The sequence below is a fragment of the Theropithecus gelada genome, chromosome 10 (assembly GCF_003255815.1).
Source record: "Theropithecus gelada isolate Dixy chromosome 10, Tgel_1.0, whole genome shotgun sequence".
In the NCBI taxonomy this organism is placed as follows: domain Eukaryota; kingdom Metazoa; phylum Chordata; class Mammalia; order Primates; family Cercopithecidae; genus Theropithecus; species Theropithecus gelada.
This window is the reverse complement of record NC_037678.1, coordinates 65,851,831-65,873,697: the sequence shown is the minus strand read 5'-3', so window position 1 is coordinate 65,873,697 and position 21,867 is coordinate 65,851,831. Positions and strand designations below refer to the sequence as shown.

The following is a 21,867-nucleotide window of genomic DNA, read 5'->3' as shown; positions in this document are numbered from 1 at the left end:
AAACAAAAAAAAAAAAAAAAAAAAAAAAAAAAAAAAAAAAAAAAAATGGCACCTCAAAGGGGCCTTCAATAACCTTGCTATATAAAATAGCAACCCATCAACCTCCCTATAATGTCCTTCCCTCTTACCTGCTTCATCAGCATTTACCACTATATATTCATTTTTTTGTTTTTTTATTTTTTATTTTTTTTGAGACGGAGTCTTGCTCTCACCCAGGCTGGAGTGTAGTGGCGCGATCTCGGCTCACTGCAACCTCTGCCTCCTGGGTTCACGCCATTCTCCTGCCTCAGCCTCCTGAGTAGCTGGGACCACAGGCGCCCGCCACCACGCCCGGCTAATTTTTTGTATTTTTAGTAGAGATGGGGTTTCACCATGTTGGCCAGGCTGGTCTCAAACTCCTGACCTCGTGATCCGCCCACCTCGGCCTCCCAAAGTGCTGGGATTACAGGTGTGAGTCACTGCACCCGGCCTGTTTATTATTTTTTAATTGTCTCTCCATGTTTTCCCAAGGTAGAGCTGAATATACTTATTCAACTTACACTTATACATATTCTCCAGGTCTTTTAATTTCCAAGGATTACAAGGTGGCAAGCTGGATAACTCAACCAAATAAACACGAGCCCACTTACCACCAACTCCATACAATCAAAGACTTTGCTCTGGTTCTGTAATATTTTCTGGTAGTCAGGCTTTGTATTAAGAACTTCATTCTGAGAAGACCCACGATATGTCATAGGTTCCACTTTGACCTCAGTAATTTTGGCCTCAGCTGATCCTCTAAAAACAAAACAAAAGTGCTTTCGAGGGATTTTGTAATTATTTTCTGGAAGAGATACCAAAGATTATCCTATAAAGCTGAATCAGTATTCCTCAACTCTACACTACGTATAGGCTCTCTTAACAGGAAGTTTTTTTTTTGAGACTGAGTCTCACTCTGTTGCCTAGGCTGGAATGAAGTGGCGTGGTCTCGGCTCACTGAAACCTCTGCCTCCCGGGTTCAAGCGATTTTCCTGTCTCAGCCTCCCGAGTAGCTGGGATTTCAGGCGCCTGCCACCATGCCCAGCTAATTTTTTGTATTTTTAGTAGAGATGGGGTTTCACTATGTTGGCCAGGCTGGTCTCGAACTCCTGAACTTGTGATCCACCTGCCTCGGCCTCCCAAAGTGCTAGAATTACAGGCATGAGCCACCGCGCCTGGCCTTAACAAGAAGTTCTGAAACAACTGTCTAGTATTCATGTCTTTATACCTCTGGACTCCAGGAAATGCTAGAAGCTTCCAGTCAGTTGAATCCACTTAATAGTAAGGTCCATATACCAGAAAGACTATACTTGGGAGAGAGTGAAGCCAAAGCTTGCTATCCTAAAGTCAGGGCCTATGATTGTTTACCAAAACACGCTGGCCTACCTCAATTATCTAAAATAACTGAACAGGACTGAGAGTTCATGAAAACTGATGAACAACAACTTTAATAACAACAACTACTACAATTTACTGAGTGCTAAGTAGGTGCCAGACACTACTGGGTACTTTACATTTAACCTAATTTGACACTTACAATAACCCAATGAGGAAGGTACTAATATCATCCCCATTTTCAAATGAGGAACCTCAGGCTCATTCAAGACTAAGTAATTTGCCCAAGGTCACAAAACTAAGGAACAGTTAGAGTCTGAACAGACAGTCTGCTTCTAGAACCCTTCCTTTTAACCTATAAGCTTTGCCACAAAAGTTTTTATATGAAACTGGCATCTTACACATTCTCTTTCTTCATAAACAGAGTATGTAAGTGGTGAAAAGTAACTGATAACCATCATTACCTGGACTGGGAAAGTTTTTCAAACCATGGTCCTCAGAGACCCTCTCTACTGAGAGGCCACTTCTGCAATTAGGGTTTTGACTAACATTTTGTCGTTGGGATTCTAGCTGAGATTTTATTTTAAAAAAAAAAAAAAAAAAAAAAAAAGCTTAAAACCATGGCTTAAATGTTCATCTAAGTAAAAATCTAGCATTTTCTGGCCAGGTGCCGTGGCTTACACCTGTAATCTCAACACTTTGGGAGGCCAAGATAGGCAGATCACTTGAGGCCAGGAGTTCATGACCAGCCTGGCCAACATGGCAAAACCATGGTGTGGTGGAACATGCCTGCAATCCCAGCTACTCAGGAGGCTGAGGCAGGAGAATTGCTTGAACCTGGGAGGTGGAGGCTGCAGTGAGCTGAGATCGTGCCACTGCACTCCAGCCTGGGCAACAGAGCAAAAAAACAAACAAAAAAACAACAAAAAACACCCAGCCCAGCCTGGCCAACATGGTGAAATCCTGTCTCTACTAAAAATACAAAAATTAGCCAGGCATCATGGCACACACCTGTAGTCCCAGCTACTCAGGAGGCTGAGGCAGGAGAATTGCTTGAACACGGGAGGTAGAGTGAGTTGAGATAGCACCATGCACTCCAGCCTGGGCAACAGAGCGAGAGTCTGTCTCCAAAACAAAACAAAACAAACAAACAAACAAACAAAACACCTAGCACTTTCCTACTTTTCCTCTACCTTCAAGACCCAAAGATCCTCTTTTTCCTCACATCCTCCTCATCACCCACTTTCATGTCTTTCTGTTTCCAAGAAGGCCCTGGCCAAGGGCATCCCCCAAACATGCAGCTCATAGGCCATGTGCTCACTGAAGCCCCTTGATTACTGTTCTTGGCCCAGCCCCAGGCTGCCAGGTACAAGGTAGAGATGTGCCTGTCTCCCCCAGGATATGAAATGGTAGCCAAGGACACAGAACAGAAGCAATTGTGTTTTGGACCGAAAATAGTGACACCAACCCTTCCTTCCTCTCACTCACCTCCCGTTTATGGTCAGAGAGTGCTAATACACACTACAGAATTTGATTAGCTTACTGGCCTGTGAGAAAGGATTCATCTTTCAATTTGTACTAACAGAACTGAAATAAACCCCAATCAAACTCCATAAGGTTTTTAAAGACAGTTTTTACAGTTCATAGAGCTAACCTGGACAATATCTCTTCAGCCTCCTGCTGGTAGTGCAACAAGAGCTGATCCCAAATCTGACGTTCTAAAGAAAACCTGTAAGAATGAGGAAAAAAAATTCAGTTAATTTTTTTTTTTTTTTTTTTTTTTGAGACGGAGTCTTGCTCTGTCACCCAGGCTGGAGTGCGGTGGCGCAATCTCCACTCACTGCAAGCTCCGCCTCCCGGGTTCACGCCATTCTCCTGCCTCAGCCTCCTGTGTGGCTGGGACTACAGGCGCCCGCCACCGCGCCCGGCTAATTTTTGTATTTTTAGTAGAGACAGGGTTTCACCGTATTAGCCAGGATGGGTCTCGATCTCCTGACCTCGTGATCCGCCCATCTCGGCCTCCCAAAGTGCTGGGATTACAGGCGTGAGCCACCGCGCCCGGCCCAGTTAATTTTTATAATCTTATTCTGAATCATTCACAGTAACAATAAGTATGTTAGGTGTACAATCTAGATGTAAAATGTGAGTTGAAGGTCATTACAGGATTAGAAAGCCTGACCAATTCAGAGGATATTTAATCATACCAAACCTCAGTTCTTCAAGTCAAATTAATATTTGTGTTCTCTAGATTCCATTCTGTGAAACTGATCATTAGTAGAGTCCATAAAAATCTCAATACGAGCCTTCTAACTTCTAGTATTGGTGCACTAATGCTGACTCTCCAAATACAATGCTTACTATTCATTTTTTCCAAGTTAGTTAATTTCCCCAGATAGGAGAATGAATTTAGATTTTCTAACAAAGGTTAACTTACTTTGTTATGTATTCCTTCATCTCAGCCACAGATGCTTCCAGAGAAAAATCTGATGCTTTTCTGGAAAACAGATAGGATTACGACATAAATCTTTCAAGAAATATTTGCTTTAATATAATCGCTTATAAATTATTTATTTGATACAAAGTTTCGCTCTTGTTGCCCAGGCTGGAGTGCAATGGCACAATCTCGGCTCACTGAAACTTCTGCCTCCCTGGTTCAAAAGATTCTCTTACCTCCGCCTCCAGAGTAACTGGGATCACAGGCATGCACCACCACACCCGGCTACTTTTGTATTTTTAGTAGAGATGGGGTTTCTCCATGTTGGTCAGGTTGGTCTCAAACTCCCGACCTCGGGTGATCCACCTGCCTCAGCCTCCCAAAGTGCTGGGATTATAGGCGTGAGAAACAGCGCCCGGCTATTTATTTATTTTTGAGACGGAGTCTGGCTCTGTCACCCAGGTGGGAGTACAGTGGCTCAATCTCAGCTTGCTGCAACCTCCGCCTCCCGGGTTCAAGTGATTTTCCTGCCTCAGCCTCCAGAGTAGCTGGGATGACAGGCGCCCACCACCACACCCAGCTAATTTTTGTATTTTTGGTAGAGATGGGGCTTCACTATGTTGGCCAGGCTGGTCTCGAACTCCTGACCTCATGATCGACCCACCTCAGCCTCCCAAAGTGCTGGGATTACAGGTGTGAGCCACCGCACCCAGTCTTTTATTTATTTTTAGTAGAGATGCAGTCTCTTCATGTTGCCCAGGTCTCAAACTCCTGGGCTCAAGTGATCCTCCCACCTCAGTTACAGGTGGGAGCCACCATGCCCAGACTCCCTTACATAATTTTTGTCTTTCAAAAAATACTTAATGTTGGACTCTATTTCACTTTTCCACTAGGTAATAGCTTTCTTTTTTTTTTTTTTTTCCTGAGATGAAGTCTCGCTCTGTCACCCAGGCTGGAGTGCAGTGACGCTATCTTGGCTCACTGCAAGCTTCGCCTCCCAGGTTCACGCCATTCTCCTGCCTCAGCCTCAGGCGCCCACCAACATGCCCAGCTAATTTTCTGTATTTTCAGTAGAGACAGGGTTTCACCGTGTTAGCCAGGATGGTCTCGATCTCCTGACCTTGTGATCCGCCTGCCTCGGCCTCCCAAACAGATGGGATTACAGGTATGAGCAACCGTGCCCAGCTTGCACTAGGTAATAGCTTTCTAAGCTATAGGTAATAGCTAGGTAATAGCTTTCTAAGTGGTCTCTTTATATTCTGTTTCACTTATCAATTCCAATTCACATCATGGCCAGATTAACCTTTCTTAAAATATTTCTCTAATTTTTTTTCCTTGCTTAAAAACTCCATGTCTCTTGGCTGGGCGTGGTGGCTCACGCCTGTAATCCCAGCACTTTGGGAGGCTCAAACGGGTGGATCACCTGGGGTCAGGAGTTCCAGATCAGCCTGGCTAACATGGTGAAACCTCATTTCTATAAAAATACAAAAAATAAGTCGAGCATGGTGGGGCACACCTGTAATCCCAGCAACTCGGGAGGCTGAGGCAGGAGAATAGATTGAGCCGGGGAGGCGGAAGTTACAGTGAGCCAAGATCGCACCATTGCACTCCAGCCTGGGCAACAGAGCAAGACTCTGTCTCAAAAAACAAAAATTAAAAAAAATAAATAAATAAGCCGGGTGCAGTGGCTCATGTCTGTAATCCCAGCACTTTGGGAGGCCGAGGCAGGTGGAATACTTGAGGTCAGGAGCTCGAGACCAGCCTGGCCAATACGGTGAAACCCTGTCTCTACTAAAAAAAAAAATACAAAAATTAGCCAGGTGTGGTGGTGGGCACCTGTAATACCAGCTGCTCGGGAGGCTGAGGCAGGAGAATTGCTTAAACCCGGGAGACAGAGGTTAGTCAGCCACGATTGCGCCATTGCACTCCAGCCTGGGCAACAGAGCAAGACTCTGTCTCAGAAAACAAAAATTATAAAAAAAAAAACAAGTTGGGCATGGTGGCTCACGTCTGTAATCCCAGCACTTTGGGAGGCTGAGGTGGGTGGATTACTTGAGGTCAGGAGCTTGAGACCAGCCTGGTCAGCATGGTGAAACCCCATCTCTACTAAAAATACAAAAAAATTAGCCAGGCATGGTGGTGCATGCCTGTAGTCCCAGCTACCTGAGAGGCTGAGGCAGAAGAATGGTTTGAACTCGGGAGATGGAGGTTACAGTGAGCCAAGATAACACCATTGCACTCCAACCTGGGGGACAGAACAAGGTTCCGAACCAAAAAATAAATAAATAAATAAATAAAAAAGAGAAGATGCTGAATAAATGTTTGTTGGTAAATGAACAACTATCTAATTATAACAAAAGTCCTAATTCTTTTTTTTTTTTTTTTTTTTGAGACGGAGTCTGTCTGTCTCCCAGGTTGGAGTGCAGCGGCCCAATCTCGGCTCACTGCAAGCTCCGCCTCCTGGGTTCATGCCATACTCCTGCCTCAGCCTCCCGAGTAGCTTGGACTACAGGTGCCTGCCACCACGCCTGGCTAATTTTTTTTTTTTTTTGTATTTTTAGTAGAGACGGGGTTTCACCATGTTAGCCAAGATGGTCTTGATCTTCTGACCTTGTGATCTGCCCACCTCGGCTTCCCAAAGTGTTGGGATTACAGGCGTTAGCCACAGCGCCCGGCCAAAAGTCTTAATTCAATCATAATTTAGGACAGAAGGGGAACTGCTCTTACCCATTTGAATGTTCGAAACATTTTTGTAGAGTTCCATCAGTTTCTAGTCCGTCTGCAAAATGTTTCAATTCTTCAGAAAGAGAAGATGCTAGACAGAACAAATTTACGTGTCATAAAATAAAGAAAACATACATTTTCACAGTGAGATGCTGACAAAGGTATATTAAGGTAGTCTCAGCTCTAGGGTCTGCTGTTACATGTTGGTCCTCAAGCCCACCCAAAAGTGTGGAGTTAAGTATGTAGAAAGACTGTATCTTTTTTTTCTGGTAGGTATAGATAAAATGAAAGACAACTCATTTTTATCTATTTATTTAGACAGACTCTCGCTTTGTCACCTAGGCTGAAGTGCAGTGGTGTGATCTCAGCTCACTGCAACCTCCACCTTCTGGGCTCAAGCAATATAACCCCCGCCTCAGCCTCCCTATTTGCTGGGAATACAGGCAGCACCACCATGCCCAGCTAATTTTTGTATTTTCTGTAGAAATGGGGTTTTACCATGTTGCCTAGGCTGGTCTCCAGCCCCTGGGCTCAAGTGATTCACCTGCCTCAGCCTCCCAAAGTCCTGGGATTATAGGCGTAAGTAAGCCACTGTGCCGAGCCTTTATGACATTTATGATGTTTCTATAAATGACCTGTGAAAAAGCAGTTTAAAAGGTGTATCTGAAGCTGGGCACAGTGGCTCACACCTGTAATCCCAGCACTTTTGGAGGCCACGGCAGGCGGACCACTTGAGGTCAGGAGTTCGAGACCAGCCAGGCCAACATGATGAAACCCTGTCTCCACTAAAAATACAAAAATTAGCTGGGTGTGGTGGTGCACGCCTGTAATCCCAGCTACTCAGGAGGCTGAGGCAGGGGAATTGCTTGAACCTGGGAGGCAGAGGTTGCAGTGAGCTGAGATGGTGCCACTGCACACCAGCCTGGGCTAGAATGAGACTCTATCTCAAAAAACAACAACAACAACAACAAAAAACAACAAAAAAAACTCAGGCAATAGGCAAGAGAGTAATAAGAAACAAGGAGGCAAATAAAAAATTACGGGCATAGTCAGGCATAGTGCTTGTAGTCCCAGCTACTTAGGAGGCTAAGGCAGGAGGATTGCTTGAGCCCAGCACAGCCTGAGCAACATAGTGAACCCCCATCTCTTTATTAGAAAAAGAAAACCAGGCTGGGCGCCGTGGCTCATGCTTATTATCCCAGCACTTTGGGAGGCCAAGGCGGGCAGATCACGAGGTCAAGAGATCAAGACCATCCTGGCCAACATGGTGAAACCCAGTTTCTACTAAAAACGTAAAACTTAGCTGAGAATGGTGGCGCGTGCCTGTAGTCCCAGCTACTCGGGAGACTGAGGCAGGAGAATCGCTTGAACCTGGGAGGTAAAGGTTACAGTGAGCCAAGATTGCACCACTGCACTCCAGTTTGGCAACAGAGCAAGACTCCGCCAAAAAAAAAAAAAAAAAAAAAAAAGGAAAGGAAAGGAAAGGGAGGAGAAGGGAGGGGAGGGGAGGGAAGGGGAAGGAAGGGAAACCAAAAAGGCCAGGCACAGTGCCTCACTGCTATAATCCCAGAACTTTGGGATGCTGAGGTGGGTGAATTGCCTGAGGTCAGGAGTTCGAGACCAGCCTGGCCAACATGGCAAAACCCTGTCTCTACTAGAAATACTGGGTGACAGAGTGCAACTCCATCTCAAAAAAAAGAAAAAGAAAGCAATAAATATTTCTGCAAGGATACACAAGAAACTGGTGACCATTGTTACATTTGGGGAGAGGAACTGAGACTGGGGGTCAGAGTGGAAGGGAAGATTATTTTCCACTTTCATACCACCTGAGCTTCATAAGCATATATTCTTGCAAGTTAAAAAAAGTGGGGGGCTGGACACAGTGGCTCACGCCTGTAATCCCAGCACGTTGGGAGGCCAAGGTGGGCAGATCACTTGAGGTAAGGAGTTCAAGACCAGCCTGGCCAACATGGTGAAACCTCTTCTCTACTAAAAATACAAAAATTAGCCAGGCATGGTGGCTTCCAGCTACTCGGGAGGCTCAGGCAGGAGAACTGCTTGAACCCAGGAGGCAGAGGCTGCAGTGAGCCAAGATCACCCCACTGCACTCCAGTCTGGGCAACAGAATGAGATTCTGTCTTTAAAAAAAAAAAAAGGGGCCGGGCGTGGTGGCTCAAGCCTGTAATCCCAGCACTTTGGGAGGCCGAGGCAGGTGGATCACGAGGTCAGGAGATCAAGACCATCCTGGCTAACACACTGAAACCCTGTCTCTACCGAAAATACAAAAAATTAGCCGGCAGCGGTAGTGGGCGCCTGTAGTCCCAGCTACTCGGGAGGCTGAGGCAGGAGAATGGTGTGAATCTGGGAGGCGGAGCTTGCAGTGAGCAGAGATCATGCCACTGTACTCCAGCCTGGGCGACAGAGCAAGACTCCATCTCAAAAAAAAAAAAAAAAAAAAAAAAGGTGGGGGAGCTAGTTTTATAAGGCAGCAGCTTCTGTAAATGGGGATGCTGTGAGCAAAGCTTTGACTGCCCAGGGTCAAAGCTCACTTATCTGTTAGCAACTTACCTTTGGCTCTAAAACTTTCAAGACTGAAGCCCTTAGTGTCCCTTAGGAAAGGTTCAAGTTTCTGAATAGAGAACTAAATAAAGAAAAGCATTTTTAGTACAACCACCAAAAATTTCCAGGCCAGTCCTAAATTTATGTCACTTTATGATGTTTAATAAATATGAAACTAAATACTAAATATGATTTAATTTTTACACATAAGACTTTTCACAGAAACAAATAAATAGATAAGAAAAAAAAATAATTAAAAAAAAAACCCCTCTTTGTAATCCCAGCACTTTGGGAGGCTGAGGCAGGCGGATCATAAGGTCAGGAGATGGAGACCATCCTGGCCAACATGGTGAAACCCCGTCTCTACTAAAAATACAAAAAAAATTAGCTGGGCATGGTGGCGCATGCCTGTAGTCCCAGCTACTCGGGAGGGTGAGGCAGGAGAACTTCTTGAACCTGGGAGGCGGAGGTTGCAGTGAGCCAAGACTGTGCCACTGCACTCCAGGTTGGTGATAGAGCGAGACTCCATCTCAAAAAAACAAAAAACAAACAAACAAAAAAATCCTTTGTTGCTTGGACTATAGATTTTGACTTTCCATTAGGAAAAAAAAAAAGGTTATTTAATTCATACAAATTACCTGCTTATCTAAACTGATGTAAGTACCTGGTAGCCACATAATACACAATACAACTTAAAAAAAGTCTGGGCGCAGTGGCTCACACCTGTAATCCTAGCACTTTGGGAGGCCGAGGTGGGTGGACTGCCTGAGCTCAGGTATTCAAGACCAGCCTGGGCAACACGGTGAAACCTCATCTTTACTAAAATACAAAAAATTAAGGGCTGGATACGGTGGCTCATGCCTGAAATCCCAGCACTTTAGGAGGCCGAGGCGGGCGGATCAGGAGGTCAGGAGATCGAGACCATTCTGGCCAACACAGTGAAATCCCATCTCTACTAAAAGTACAAAAATTAGCTGGGCATGGTGGCACGTGCCTGTAGTCCCAGCTACTCGGGAGGCTGAGGCAGGAGAATCACTTGAACCTGGGAGGTGGAGGTTGCAGTGAGTCAAGATCATACCACTGCACTCCAGCCTGGGCGACAGAATCAGAATCCATCTTAAAAAAAAAAGATCATCACAATAGCAGTTAACAAACACAAAAACATTTCCCAGCTACAAGAACCTCACCTGGAAACTGGAAAGCAGGAGACAGCCAAGCCGTTTGCTTTCTGCTAAATCGACACTGATAGACCGGCTGAGCTCTAACATAAAACATAGCCACATTTAAGGAGATGGATAGTTAGCAACTAACAAAACTAAAAAGTGTCCTCCCTCTTGATAAATCCAACTTAAGGCAAGAATAGCCTTCTTTAGTTAAAGACAGAATTCTAATTTTTGCAGGATCACTAAGGAATGAAGTTTACCCATTTGTGCACCCAAACTTAAAAAAAAAAAGTTATAGGAATCTTTGTATTGGCTGGGTACGGTGGCTCACGCCTATAGTCCCAACACTCTGGGGCCAAGGCATGGGATCACTTGAGACCACGAGCTGGAGACCAGCCTGGACAACATGGTGAAATCCTGTCTCTACTAACAACAGAAAAATCAGCCAGGAGTGGTGGCATGCGCCTGTAATCCTAGCTACTCCAGAGGCTGAGGCACGAGAATCAAAAGGGCCCAGGAGGCAGAGGCTGCAGTGAGCTGAGAGGTTGCAGTAGCTGGGACTACAAGCATGCACCACCAAACCCAGGCAATTTTTTATATTTTTAGTAGAGACAGGGCTTCCCCATGTTGGCCAGGCTGGTCTTGAACTCCTGGCCTCAGGTGATCTGCCCGCCTTGGCCTTCCAAAGTGCTGGGATTATAGGTGTGAGCCACCGTGCCTGGCCACATTTGAGGATTTTTATAAGATAGGCACTGCAATGTGCTTTAAACACTTTGTACTGTAAGAGTACTATTATAAAGTTCCATTTTACAAATGGGAAAACTGTAGCTCTGAGGGGAAATGACTTGTTTGAGGCCAGAAACTGGAAATTGGTGGAGCCAGAATTCAAACCCAAGTCTGTCACTAATATCTGTGTTTTTCCCACTATTACCACACTGCCTCTCTATAATGACCTAATAATAGCATTAATAGCTAACATTTTTTGAACACTTGCTATATAAAAAGGATTTTATGAAATGCTATATACATATTTCATTAAACCTTGAGGCAAGTATCCTATGAATTCCATTCAGATGACAGATAATGACACAGGCACAAAGTAAAAGGTAACTTGCCCAAGGTCATACAGTGAGTTATCAGACTGAACTGGGTGAGCATTTTACATAATTATGCAACTGAATCCCTAACCAATCGCAAGATGTAGATACCGTTTTTTAAAATTATGTCCATTTGAAAACAATTATTACATAGCAAAGGAATTTTGCCTTGTGAATTATGAGAGCTACAGGTCTTTTTGCCCTCTAGGTTCAGCTGGTTGTGTTTTTAAAGTTCTTGTCTCTTAATTGTCACTGCTGTTAGTCAAGAAAAACAGGATACTTTCTGCCTATAACCAAGGAAACCTGGCAAGTTGCCAGAAATAACCAGGCAATAACCAGTCTTATTACATTGGTGCTTTTCTGTTTAAGTCTAAATGCTCTGGCATAGAGCTAAAGGTAGGGCTAATCTTGGGATGCACTGATGTTTTCTCAGCACATCTAAGGACTAAAGTACATGGGCCTTGTGGCAGCAATTTTCTGATGTGCTAAGTGGCTATCTTTACCCAGATTTCCTTCTGTGCATCAGACCACTTGGAAATGGGATGATACCTTAAAACTAATCACAATAGCTTAACATTTCAGGGCTTACTATCTGCCAAATACTGTGTTATATAAGATAGGTACTATTTCACCTCTAAGCTGCTGATGAGGACCTTAAGACAAAGAAGGTTAAGTAATTTACTCAACACCACAGAGCTAGTATAGTCTTCCTGAAATATGCAAGCCTTTCCACGTTATATTCTGTACTTTGATGCTTACTAAGATATAGTTACTATTGTAAATTCACACAAAATGACACAAATCACATTCTGTATAGCATCCCTAAAAACTAAGTTTTTCACTCTAGATACACACACACACACACACACACACACACACACACAGAGAGAGAGAGAGAGAGAGAGAGAGAGAGAGAAAGTGAGGCGGGGTGGGGGGTGCAGCAAGGGAGGAGGGAAGAGAGAGGGGGTAGGGAAAAAGAGACAAAGTTTTTTAGAGACAGGGGTCTTACTTTGTCACCCAGCATAGATTGAGTGACACAATCATAGCTCACTGCTGCCTTGAATTCCTGGGCCCAAGTGATCCTCTTGCCTCAGCCTCTCTCCAGTAGCTGGGACTACAGGTACGTGCCACCATGCCCTGCTATTTTTTTAAAAACTTTTTGTAGAGATGGGGTCTTGCCATTTTGCCTAGGTTGTCCTCAAACTCCTGGACTCAAGCAATCCTCCTGCCTCCCAAAGTGCTAGGATTACAGGCATGGCCCACTCTAGATATTTGCATGTGCATCTTCCCTGAGATATTTTCAGTTATAAAGGCTAAAATCAGGTATCAACCCAACTATCTTCCGCTCCACTTTAGGGTATAAGATAGAAAACCACAGAAAGAAATCTTTAATGTCTCTCATCCTAGCAGGTGAATATTGAATAATTAGAAATTTATTTGTGGCAGCTAATAACATAAGTAGTAAACCAGGTGCAGTGGCTCATGCCTGTAGTCCCAGCTACTTGGGAGGCGGAACTGGGACGACTGCTTGAGCCCAGAAGTTCAAGTCCAGCCTAGACAGCACAGCAACATCCTGTCTCTTAAAAAGAAATAGCAGTAATACTGAACATTTACTAGGTGTTCGACATCAGTATTTATAAAGTAGCAAGTCATGTCTATTCTCCTACACTTTCTGCCATACCTCACTGCCTCTTATCTGAGCTGGAACCTGTCTCTTATCTGAGCTGGAACCTCACTGCCTTGTGTACACAGCACCCCACCTGTGATGCCCTGGTGAATGGGATGCAGCGACTTCCGCCGGTTCGTTTCTTTCATACTTGATCGCCGCCAGGATTGCCTCCTGTCTTGATAACTGGCAGATTGTTCTTGAGGGGACAAATGAAGGGACTTCGACTGAAGTCTTTCCTGGTGGCTGAGATCACAATTTTCCCCTTTTATAGGGCTAGAGCCAAGGTGAATTCTTTCCTCTGAAACGCCTTGATGCATCTCCAGGGAGGCAGATGTTTTAGTAAACACTTCCACAGGACTGAGACTTGATTCCAATTGATGATCATGAGTCTTAGACATCACTGGTCCTTTTTCTAGCATTTGTTATAAAAAAGTCAAAATACAAAATCAAACCCGCCACAACTCTTTGTGCAAAAAAGTGGAAAAAGTCAATGTATGCCCCTAGATCGTGGAAACATAAATAAAGCATCTCTGCAAATGAGTATGTGATTCCAAATCCACCAGGAGCCAGGAAAGATTTGGGTATAGCTCAGAAGCCTGAACCCAAGGTAAGAGGTACTGAATTTCACTATAGTACTTACCATCTATGATCTCTGATCTAGTCACTGAAGTCATCCTAGGTGGGAAACTCTGAAAATAGGAAAATGAAGTGATCTGTTCTTCACATTTCAGCTGCAGTCTTAGGCCGTGTGCTTTCCTGCCTCTCCGAGCTACCCTTGTCCACCTTCCTGACAGAGAATATCAGCAGGGGCCATCACCTCCTCTTCTGAATTTCTATACACTTTATTGCTAGAAATATTCAAATCTCCCTGAACACACACGCTACCTTACTTCCCAGTTACTTTGTGTTTAACTAGTCCCTAATTCCATTGATGACATTATGGTCTACCGGGTCTTCCAAACTAGAAAAACCACATCATCCGTTACTTCTCATTCTTAGTTCTCCAGATCCAAAGTCCTAACTGTTCTATAAACAGTCTCTAAATCTTTTCTCCATTCTCACTGTTACTGGTTTATTTATTATTTTGAGACACGGTCTTGCTCTGTTGCCCAGGCTGGAGTGCAGTGGCGCAATCTTGGCTCACTGAAACCTCCTCTTCCCCAGTTCAGGTGATTCTCCTGCCTCAGCCTCCTGAGTAGCTGGGATTACAGGCGTGCACCACCATGCCTGGCTAATTTGTGCATTTTTAGTAGAGACAGGGTTTCCCCATGTTGGCCAGTCTGGTCTCAAACTCCTGGCCTCAAGTGACCAACCAGCCTAGGCCTCCCAAAGTCCTGGGATTACAGGCGTGAGCCACCACGCCCAGCCTCACTGTTACTAGTTTAGTTCAGGTCTCATAATTTCTGGTCCCTCCCACTATCTAACAGTCTCTCCACTAGTTTGTCTACCTCCAGCTGCCCCTCTCCAGTCTATTCTTTGTTTTTGTTTTTTTTTGAGGTGGAGTCTCACTCTGTCGCCGAGGCTGGAGTGCAGTGGCGCAGTCTCGGCTCACTGCAACTTTCACCTCCCAGGTTCAAGCAATTATCCTGCCTCAGTTTCCTGAGTAGCTGGGATTACAGGTGCCCGCCACCACACTCAGCTAATTTTTGTATTTTTAGTAGAGATGGGGTTTCCCCATATTGGCCAGGCTGGTCTCGAACGCTTGACCTCAGGTGATCCGCCGGACTCGGCCTCCCAAAGTGCTGGGATTACAGGCCTGAGCCACCATGCCCGGCCCAGTCTATTCCTTAGACAGCTGCCGGGACTTTTCCAAAGGGTACTCAACACCTTAGGTAAACTAGCCCCAATTTACCCATTCCTGCTCTCTCCTCCCACTCCTATTCCCCGTATTACTTCTGAATCTTTGCACATATCTGTCCTTCTACCTGTTAAACTTATTCATCCTTCCCAACCTAGCTCAAATATGAAGCTTTCACATCACTTCTCTTTGGCAGAGTTGGTGGCTACGCCCCTTGGCCTTCGTAGCATTGGCTATAAAATTTGTTTACATATCTGTCTCCCCAGCCAGGCTGTATTTGTATTCCTAGTGCCTGTCATGAACAACTGACTGGAAGAATGCAGGGATGTGACCTAGGTATCTCTTCATCGTCCCCTCCCTCCCAGCAGAAATCCGTCTGTGGGTGATGCTAAGTAAAAAGAGATGAATACATGCAGAGAGACAAAAAGGAAAAGATAACAAGGAGGGGTCGGTCAAGGATCTGAATCCTCCACAGTCCTTATGATCGTATCACACAGATCCAGACTTGGATAATAACGACTGTATCACACAGATCCAAGCTTAGAAAAGCAACAACTGTCAACTGTTAAATGCTTATTCTGTGCTAGAATCTGTGCTACGTAAGCGCTTTACCTGCGTCGTTATTCCACTTAATCCTTTCCACAACTCCGTAAGCACCATTAACTCCACTTCGCAGACAGGGGAACTGAGGTTCAGAGGGGCAAAAAGCCTGGCCCAAGCTTGTGACACAGCCAGCCTGGGGGTAGAAGGGAAATTCGAACCCAGGCCTGTCACCCCAGGCCTCTGCCTAGTCCTCACCCCTGTTTCTGGAGCCTAGACCCCTGGCTCGGCAGATAAGTCTCTAATGGGGTTGGTAAGGGGGACTGCCCTCGGGTTTCACTTCACCTGGGAGGAGGTCGCAGCGCCCCCGGGGCCTCCCAGTGTCCACGGTCGGGGCCGGGGGTGCGGCGGGTAGAGCTGGGTCGAGAAGTACGACGCCAAAGAGATTAGTGCGGCGGCGGGCGGGGCCCCATCAGAGAACAAGCCTGTGACTTCCTGCCCTCAGGGCGACGCCCGTCCAGTCCGGAGCCTCCGTACCTGAAACACAAGGCCACGGGTCCCTCTCCACAGCCCCAGGTCACTCCTGGACGCCTTGCGCCCCTGCAGCAGACCCTCCCTGGTCGGGGTCAAGCGGTCTCCGCCTTCTACGTCACTGTCACCGCCTCCGAAACTCCCGCCAACCAAGAGCGCATGCGCGACCGTCAGCTTCTCGGGCACGCGCGCGCAGAACGCCTGCGTCTGAGGATGCGCATGCGTACACCGCCGTCCTACGCTCCTGCTACCTCCGCTCCTCTTGTCTAACTCCTTTGGGTCCTGTCCGGCTACGTCACCACCTCCCTCCAACACCCCGCCCGGGGAGTCCCTTTCCGGGACCCGCCACACTATCGTGTCCTTTTGCGCCCGACGGCCCCAGAGCCCATCTAAGATGGGGGAAACAGGCCCGGAGAGATTCTTGCCAGAGGAATGCAGCGCCTCAAAAGGCATCTGATGGCCTGTCCCCGTTGCTAGGCTCTGGTTCCCACTCCCTTTATCTTCTTAACTCCCAAAATGTGGACCGTGACTCTCCCCAGGGGGGACTGGAGCTCTGAGCTCAGTTTGCCTCAGTCTATCCCACTGCTGCTCTAGGACTTTTTCTCTCTCATTTCCAGGCCACCCCCTCAAACGGCTTGCTTTACTTGCTTGGTGGAGGCGGGGCCTGCCCTCGGGTTTCATTTCACCCGGGAGGAGGTCGCAGTGCCCCCTCGTGGTTGCAGTGTCCGCGGTCGGGGCCCGTGGGTGCGGCGGGTCGGGCTGGGCCTAGGGGCACGACGGGGACAGGGCATCAGGTGCCCTTTGAGGCGCTGTATTCCCAGGCGCTCTTCCCTCTGCCTGGGAAGGCTTTCCCTGCTTTTCGTGGCGACATCCTCTAATTTTTTTGTATTTTGAGACGGAGTCTCGCTCTGTCGCCCAGGCTGGAGTGCAGTGGCGCGATCTTGGCTCCCTGCAACCTCCACCTCCCGGGTTCGGGTTCAAGCGATTCTCTCGCCTCAGCCTCCCGAGTAGCTGGGATTACAGGCGCCCACCACCATGCCTGGCTAATTTTTGTATTTTTAGTAGAAACGGGGTTTTGCCATGTTGGCCAGGCTGGTCGCAAACTCCTGACCTCACGTGATCCACCCACCTCGGCCTCCCAAAGTGCTGGGATTACAGGCATGAGCCACCGCGCCCGGCCACATCCTCCAATTTTAAGCCTCAGCTAAGGAATGATTGATTTCTCTCCAAGCCTTCTTTCTGGCCTTAGGCTGAAAACCAACTGTCCTTTCTGTGCTCCCAGGAGCCCAACCTGTGCCTGCTCCACTATCCCATGCTGGCCTAGGAGGCTCCAGAGAGCGGGCTGCTTCCTCAGCACTCAGCATGATGCAACCAAAATGTCCCCTTGGATGTGCACAGTCCTTTCTTTCACAAGGAAACTTCCAAATATTGAATTGTAAGTAGCCCACGAAGTCCAAAAGAGGGGTTGGAGAGAGGCAACTGGAGCTGACTGTGGTCATCCTTCCATAGCAGTTGTGGTCCTTGGAAAAGTTTCCTGGTGGGAGACAAAAATCTGCCTGCCTGAAATTTCCACCCTGTGGTTCCAGCCTGCTGGCTGCAGCAGCCATTCTGAAAGCAGAGATTTGCCCTTGGCTCCCTGAATATCACTTTCTGGGGTTGAGAGGTACCCAGTTCCTTTTATGTTTGCCTGCCTCTTAAACAACTCTCTGTCAATGTCCCAGGAAGAGAACTCAGTGTTCCTTCCCAGCTAGGGCTGGCCATCCTGGGGTACCGTGAGAAAATGATTTCATGGAATCCAGACCCAATACATCTTCTACATCATTTCCCTGCTTTGAGTTGTTGCATGGCTCCCTCCTGTCCACAGCAGGCACACATTTTTTTGTTTTGTTTTCTCCTATAAGGCACTGTGTCATTAGGCTGGGTGTGGTGGCTGACGCCTCTAATCCCAGCAGTTTGGGAGGCCAAGGCCTGCAGATCACTTGAGATCAGGAGTTAGAGAGCAGCCTGGCCAACATAGCAAAACCCCATCTCTACTAAAAACACAAAAATTAGCTGGGCGTGGTGGTATGCACCGTAATCCCCATTACTTGAGAGGCCGAAGTAGGGGAATCACTTGAACCTGGGAGGCCGGGGTTGCAGTGAGCTGAGATCATGCCACTGTACTCCAGTCTGGGCAACAGAGCAAGACTCCAGCTCAAAAAAAATAAGGAAAAAGAAAAAAGGCACTGTGTGATCTGACCCAGCCTCTTCTTTCAGTTCCCCAGTTCTGCTCTGCTCTCTTTCTACGAGGCTTTCACACATGCTATTCCCTCTCCCTGGAACCACTTCCCCTCAGTCTCCTGCCTACAACACACCACCATGGCCTTCATCTGGTCAACATCTCAATTTTAGGTGTCATTCAGATGTCCTTTCCTCTGTGAAGCCTTTCTTGTTTCCTCTGGGCTGGCTGAGCACCCTGGGCTCCCCCTGCCATTGACATTTGATTTCACATCTTCCAGGCCCACTCATTGTATCCTCAATACCCAGCACATGCCTGGCTGTTATTAGCCCCTCATAAAAGAGATACATGAAAGTATCATGTAGCCAGCTTCTAAGATGGCCCCCAGTGATCCTTGCTTCCTGGTGTTCATGCCATTGTGTAGTCCCCTCCCATGCTGAAGAATGCTGGTCTATATAACCAATTAGATACTGCAGACATTATAGTCTGTGACTTTTTTTTTTTTTTTGAGATGGAGTTTTGCTCTTGTTGCCCAGGCTAGAGTACAATGGTGCGATCTTGGTTCATAGCAACCTCTGCCTCCCGGGTTCAAGAGATTATCCTGCCTCAGCCTCCCAAGTAGCTGGGATTATAGGCATGCACCACCACAGCCAGCTAATTTTGTATTTTTAGTAGAGACGGGGTTTCTCCATGTCAGTCAGGCTGGTCTCGAACTCCCGACCTCAGGTGATCCGCCCGCCTCGGCCTCCCAAAGTGCTGGGATTACAGGCGTGAGCCACTGCGCCCGGCCTAGTCTGTGACTTTCAAGGGTTAGCTATAAAAGACATCATGACTTCCTCCCTGCTCTCTCACAGATGACATGCTGTGGGGGAAGCTAGCCGCCATGTTGTGAAGGCACGCAAGCAGTCCTACAGAGGTCCACATGGTGAGGAACTGAGGCCTCCTGCAAACAGCCAGCACTGTCTTGACAGCCATGAGAAGTAGCTACTTTGCAAATGGATCTTCCAGTCCATCAGTCCATCAGGCATTCAAATGACTGTAGCCTGACTGACAACTGACTGCAACCTCCTGAGACCTTGAATCAGAACTACCCAGCTCCCAAATTCCTGACCCATAGCATCTGTGGGGTATAAGAAATGTTTTGGAATAATTAATTACATTTCAATAGACAATTGACACACATCTAAAAGTATCTTTTTTTTTGCATAAAATTGTTAAAGTCCTTTGTGGTTCAATTCTATTTTTCTTCTTTTTGAAGACTGCATTTGTTTCTCAGTGTTCACATCACACTGTGTGGGAAACGCTGAAGTATCAGCAGGCAGCAGCCAGAACACCTGGCGGCCCCTCCCACGTGACTTCAAAGCAGCCAGCTGACTGTGGCACTCCCTGGGCTCCCCACTTCCCAGGCAGCTGGGAGTGGGGAAAAGTTCGGTTTCAAATCTGCTGGGGCCCCCACCCACCTCATTAGAAAAATCAGAGAGGAGGCCAAGTCCACGGCAACTGTTCATATGACATACTTTATTTCCAATCTACAACCATTAAAAACGCTTTATAAGTTTACACTGTACAGTTATTCTCATGTCTGAAATAAGACACAGGGGCAGGGAGAGCTGGTGGATTGGACTGCAGTTGTCCTAGCACCCGATCCATCCTGGGAAGGAGCCTTTTGAAGACAGAAGTGGAAAGGAGAGAACAGTGGACAAGAGAGGTGGACAGTTGGCCCAAGGATGCCCTTGGTCCCTTCCCTCCCATGGGCCTTGCCCTGGGGGTCCCCCAGGGCCCACGACTGCAGGACCCTCACCAGGAAACCAGGCTGAGTGGGAAGGGGGTTCACAGTATTGGCGGGGGCTGGGGAGGGGCCAGGATGAGGAGGAAGGGCAGCTTCTGGCTCTCTGCCCAGCTGCTGGGGGTTGGAGCTGTTTTTTGGCACTGTCTACAAGGTATCCCTGGGGTTGGGAGGAGGAGGAACTGGGGATTTCGGATTCTTTCCTTGTGGAGTTAAGATTTCTTTCCATTTGAAGAGGGGCTATCTGGCCTATGGTGAGGTTCCCAAGGGATAAACAGTCAGGGTCTTCTGCCTCCTGCCTCCCCAGGACTCCCACACCCTCCCTGGCTGGCACCATCCACACAGCCTTTTGTAAAACCGAGACAAGTGCAGAAGCAGGGAAAGAAACGATGTATGCTTTCTCCAGGCCCTCCAACTTCTCTTCCTCTTCCGAGAGGAGCGACTATAGGGTTGGTTTTTGTTGGCGGTGATTCCCAATCTCAGGAGTCCAGATGAGGCTGGTGTTTTCCACCTGTTCTTGGCCTAGCCAGTCCCAGTCCCTCCCCAGGCTATACTAATAGCTAGCCCAGATCAGCAGTTGGCATATTCTTATGCATGTCAGAATCATCTGGAGAGCTCCTTAAAATCCCAGCTTGTAAGGCCCCACTCCATAAGCTCTAATTCAGTGAGTCTTGGGTGGGGCCAATAATTTGCACTTCTATCGAGTTCCCAGGTGATATCCCTGCTGCTGGAATGCAATACAAGAACCACTGGCTGAGAATGGTGCCCGCAGTCACCTCATTCTCAGCAACCTGGTGCCTCCTGGGCAGCACTAAGGAGCTGGGTCACAGCTGGCAAAGCCCAGCCTTGGGGTATGACATCACCTGGGAAGCTGCTGGAAATGGTCTTGGGGTGAGTCCCCCGTGCAGAGAAGTAAACTAAGGCACAGAGATCAGCGGCAGAGCTGAGAGGAGCCAGGATACCAGGGCCCAGTAGAGAATGGATGGGCTGCAAGACCCTACAGCAGGAGGGGTGCTCTAGGGCCCACAGGACCATCCTGGTGCTCATCACAGGATCACAAGACTGGGAGGGTAGGAGAAGTGAAGACACCTGCCCAGACCTGGGCCAGGTTTCCAGATTGCCAGCTGAGGCCCCTCTTCTTGGGAATGGTTTGAGTAGCTTCCAAATAAAGAGTGACAAGGCAGCTGGCCCTGACTGCTTCAGCCCTTCAAAGATGTTTAGAGAAAACTAAAGGTCCCTTCCTCAGGGCATGGTGTCCAGAAAGCTGGTGAAGGGCAACAAAGGAGGGGAGCAGGGCCATTGGGATAGACAAGCAGCAGAGGAGGCTCCAAGGAGGGTGAGGAAGGAGCGGCAGGGCTGGCGGTGGAGAGAAGCCCTGAGCAGGAGACATGGGCCCAGCATCATGTCCTCACTCCCCTTAGGACCTTGGGTCTGTGGGTTTTGCAAACTGCAAATACTGTTGGGTTGGGAGGGGTAAGGGGTAGAGTCGGGGTGAACTGTAGATTCTGCCAGGACAAGCAGCTCTGAGAGTGGTGAGGTCCAGAGGAGAATGGAGAGGATGGTTGGATACCGAATGGACAAAGAGATGGATCGATGACCAGGGACAGGGAGAGAAGAACCTGTCAGCAGCACCTGCTTTACAACCAAGGCCATCTGGGACTGGGTAGGGCAGAGCAGGAAAAAGGAGGGATCCAAGCCCCCCACCCACCACCACACACACGCCCACTGCAAAGTGCTGGGGCTGCTGCTGGCAGGCTGCTTACAGAGAAGACAGCATGGCTCAAGGGTGGGACTCAGGGGTTGCTGGGGAGGGGTGAGCCCAATGAGAAGGCCTGGCAGGGCTGGTGCCTCCTGATGCATTGGAGGAAGAGGCTTTTTTTTTTTTTTTTTTTTTTTTTTTTGGTGTGAGAAAACACAAAATAAATAAACACAGAACCAGGACACCACCACATTTGAGAGCAAATATCAGAGCTGGGAAACCACAGACGCGACAGG

The 21,867-nt window shown here is 47.5% G+C and overlaps 2 protein-coding genes across 7 annotated transcripts in view; both read right to left on the bottom strand.

Annotated features, from left to right (window-relative positions):
- Positions 1-16,040, bottom strand: part of DSN1 (DSN1 homolog, MIS12 kinetochore complex component) — a 20,349-nt gene extending 4,309 nt beyond the window's left edge. The window contains exons 1-9 of one of the 6 annotated variants that reach the window (XM_025400455.1): positions 15,875-16,034; positions 13,640-13,688; positions 13,091-13,411; positions 10,258-10,331; positions 9,080-9,152; positions 6,515-6,602; positions 3,788-3,847; positions 3,008-3,082; positions 630-777 (exon numbers count right to left, since the gene is read on the bottom strand). In XM_025400455.1, the coding sequence (XP_025256240.1) occupies positions 630-777; positions 3,008-3,082; positions 3,788-3,847; positions 6,515-6,602; positions 9,080-9,152; positions 10,258-10,331; positions 13,091-13,411; positions 13,640-13,673 (873 nt within the window). In that variant the 5' untranslated portion in view covers positions 13,674-13,688; positions 15,875-16,034. Of the gene's footprint in view, positions 1-629; positions 778-3,007; positions 3,083-3,787; positions 3,848-6,514; positions 6,603-9,079; positions 9,153-10,257; positions 10,332-13,090; positions 13,412-13,639; positions 13,689-15,595 lie in introns of all 6 variants that reach the window. The other 5 variants (XM_025400459.1, XM_025400456.1, XM_025400457.1 and 2 more) reach the window with 5 other exon arrangements.
- Positions 16,041-19,586: 3,546 nt separating this feature from the next.
- SOGA1 (suppressor of glucose, autophagy associated 1) overlaps positions 19,587-21,867 on the bottom strand; it is a 91,208-nt gene continuing 88,927 nt past the window's right edge. Inside the window, exon 15 of the mRNA XM_025399714.1 lies at positions 19,587-19,974. Within this exon, the coding sequence (XP_025255499.1) occupies positions 19,917-19,974 (58 nt within the window). The 3' untranslated portion in view covers positions 19,587-19,916. The remainder of the gene's footprint in view (positions 19,975-21,867) is intronic.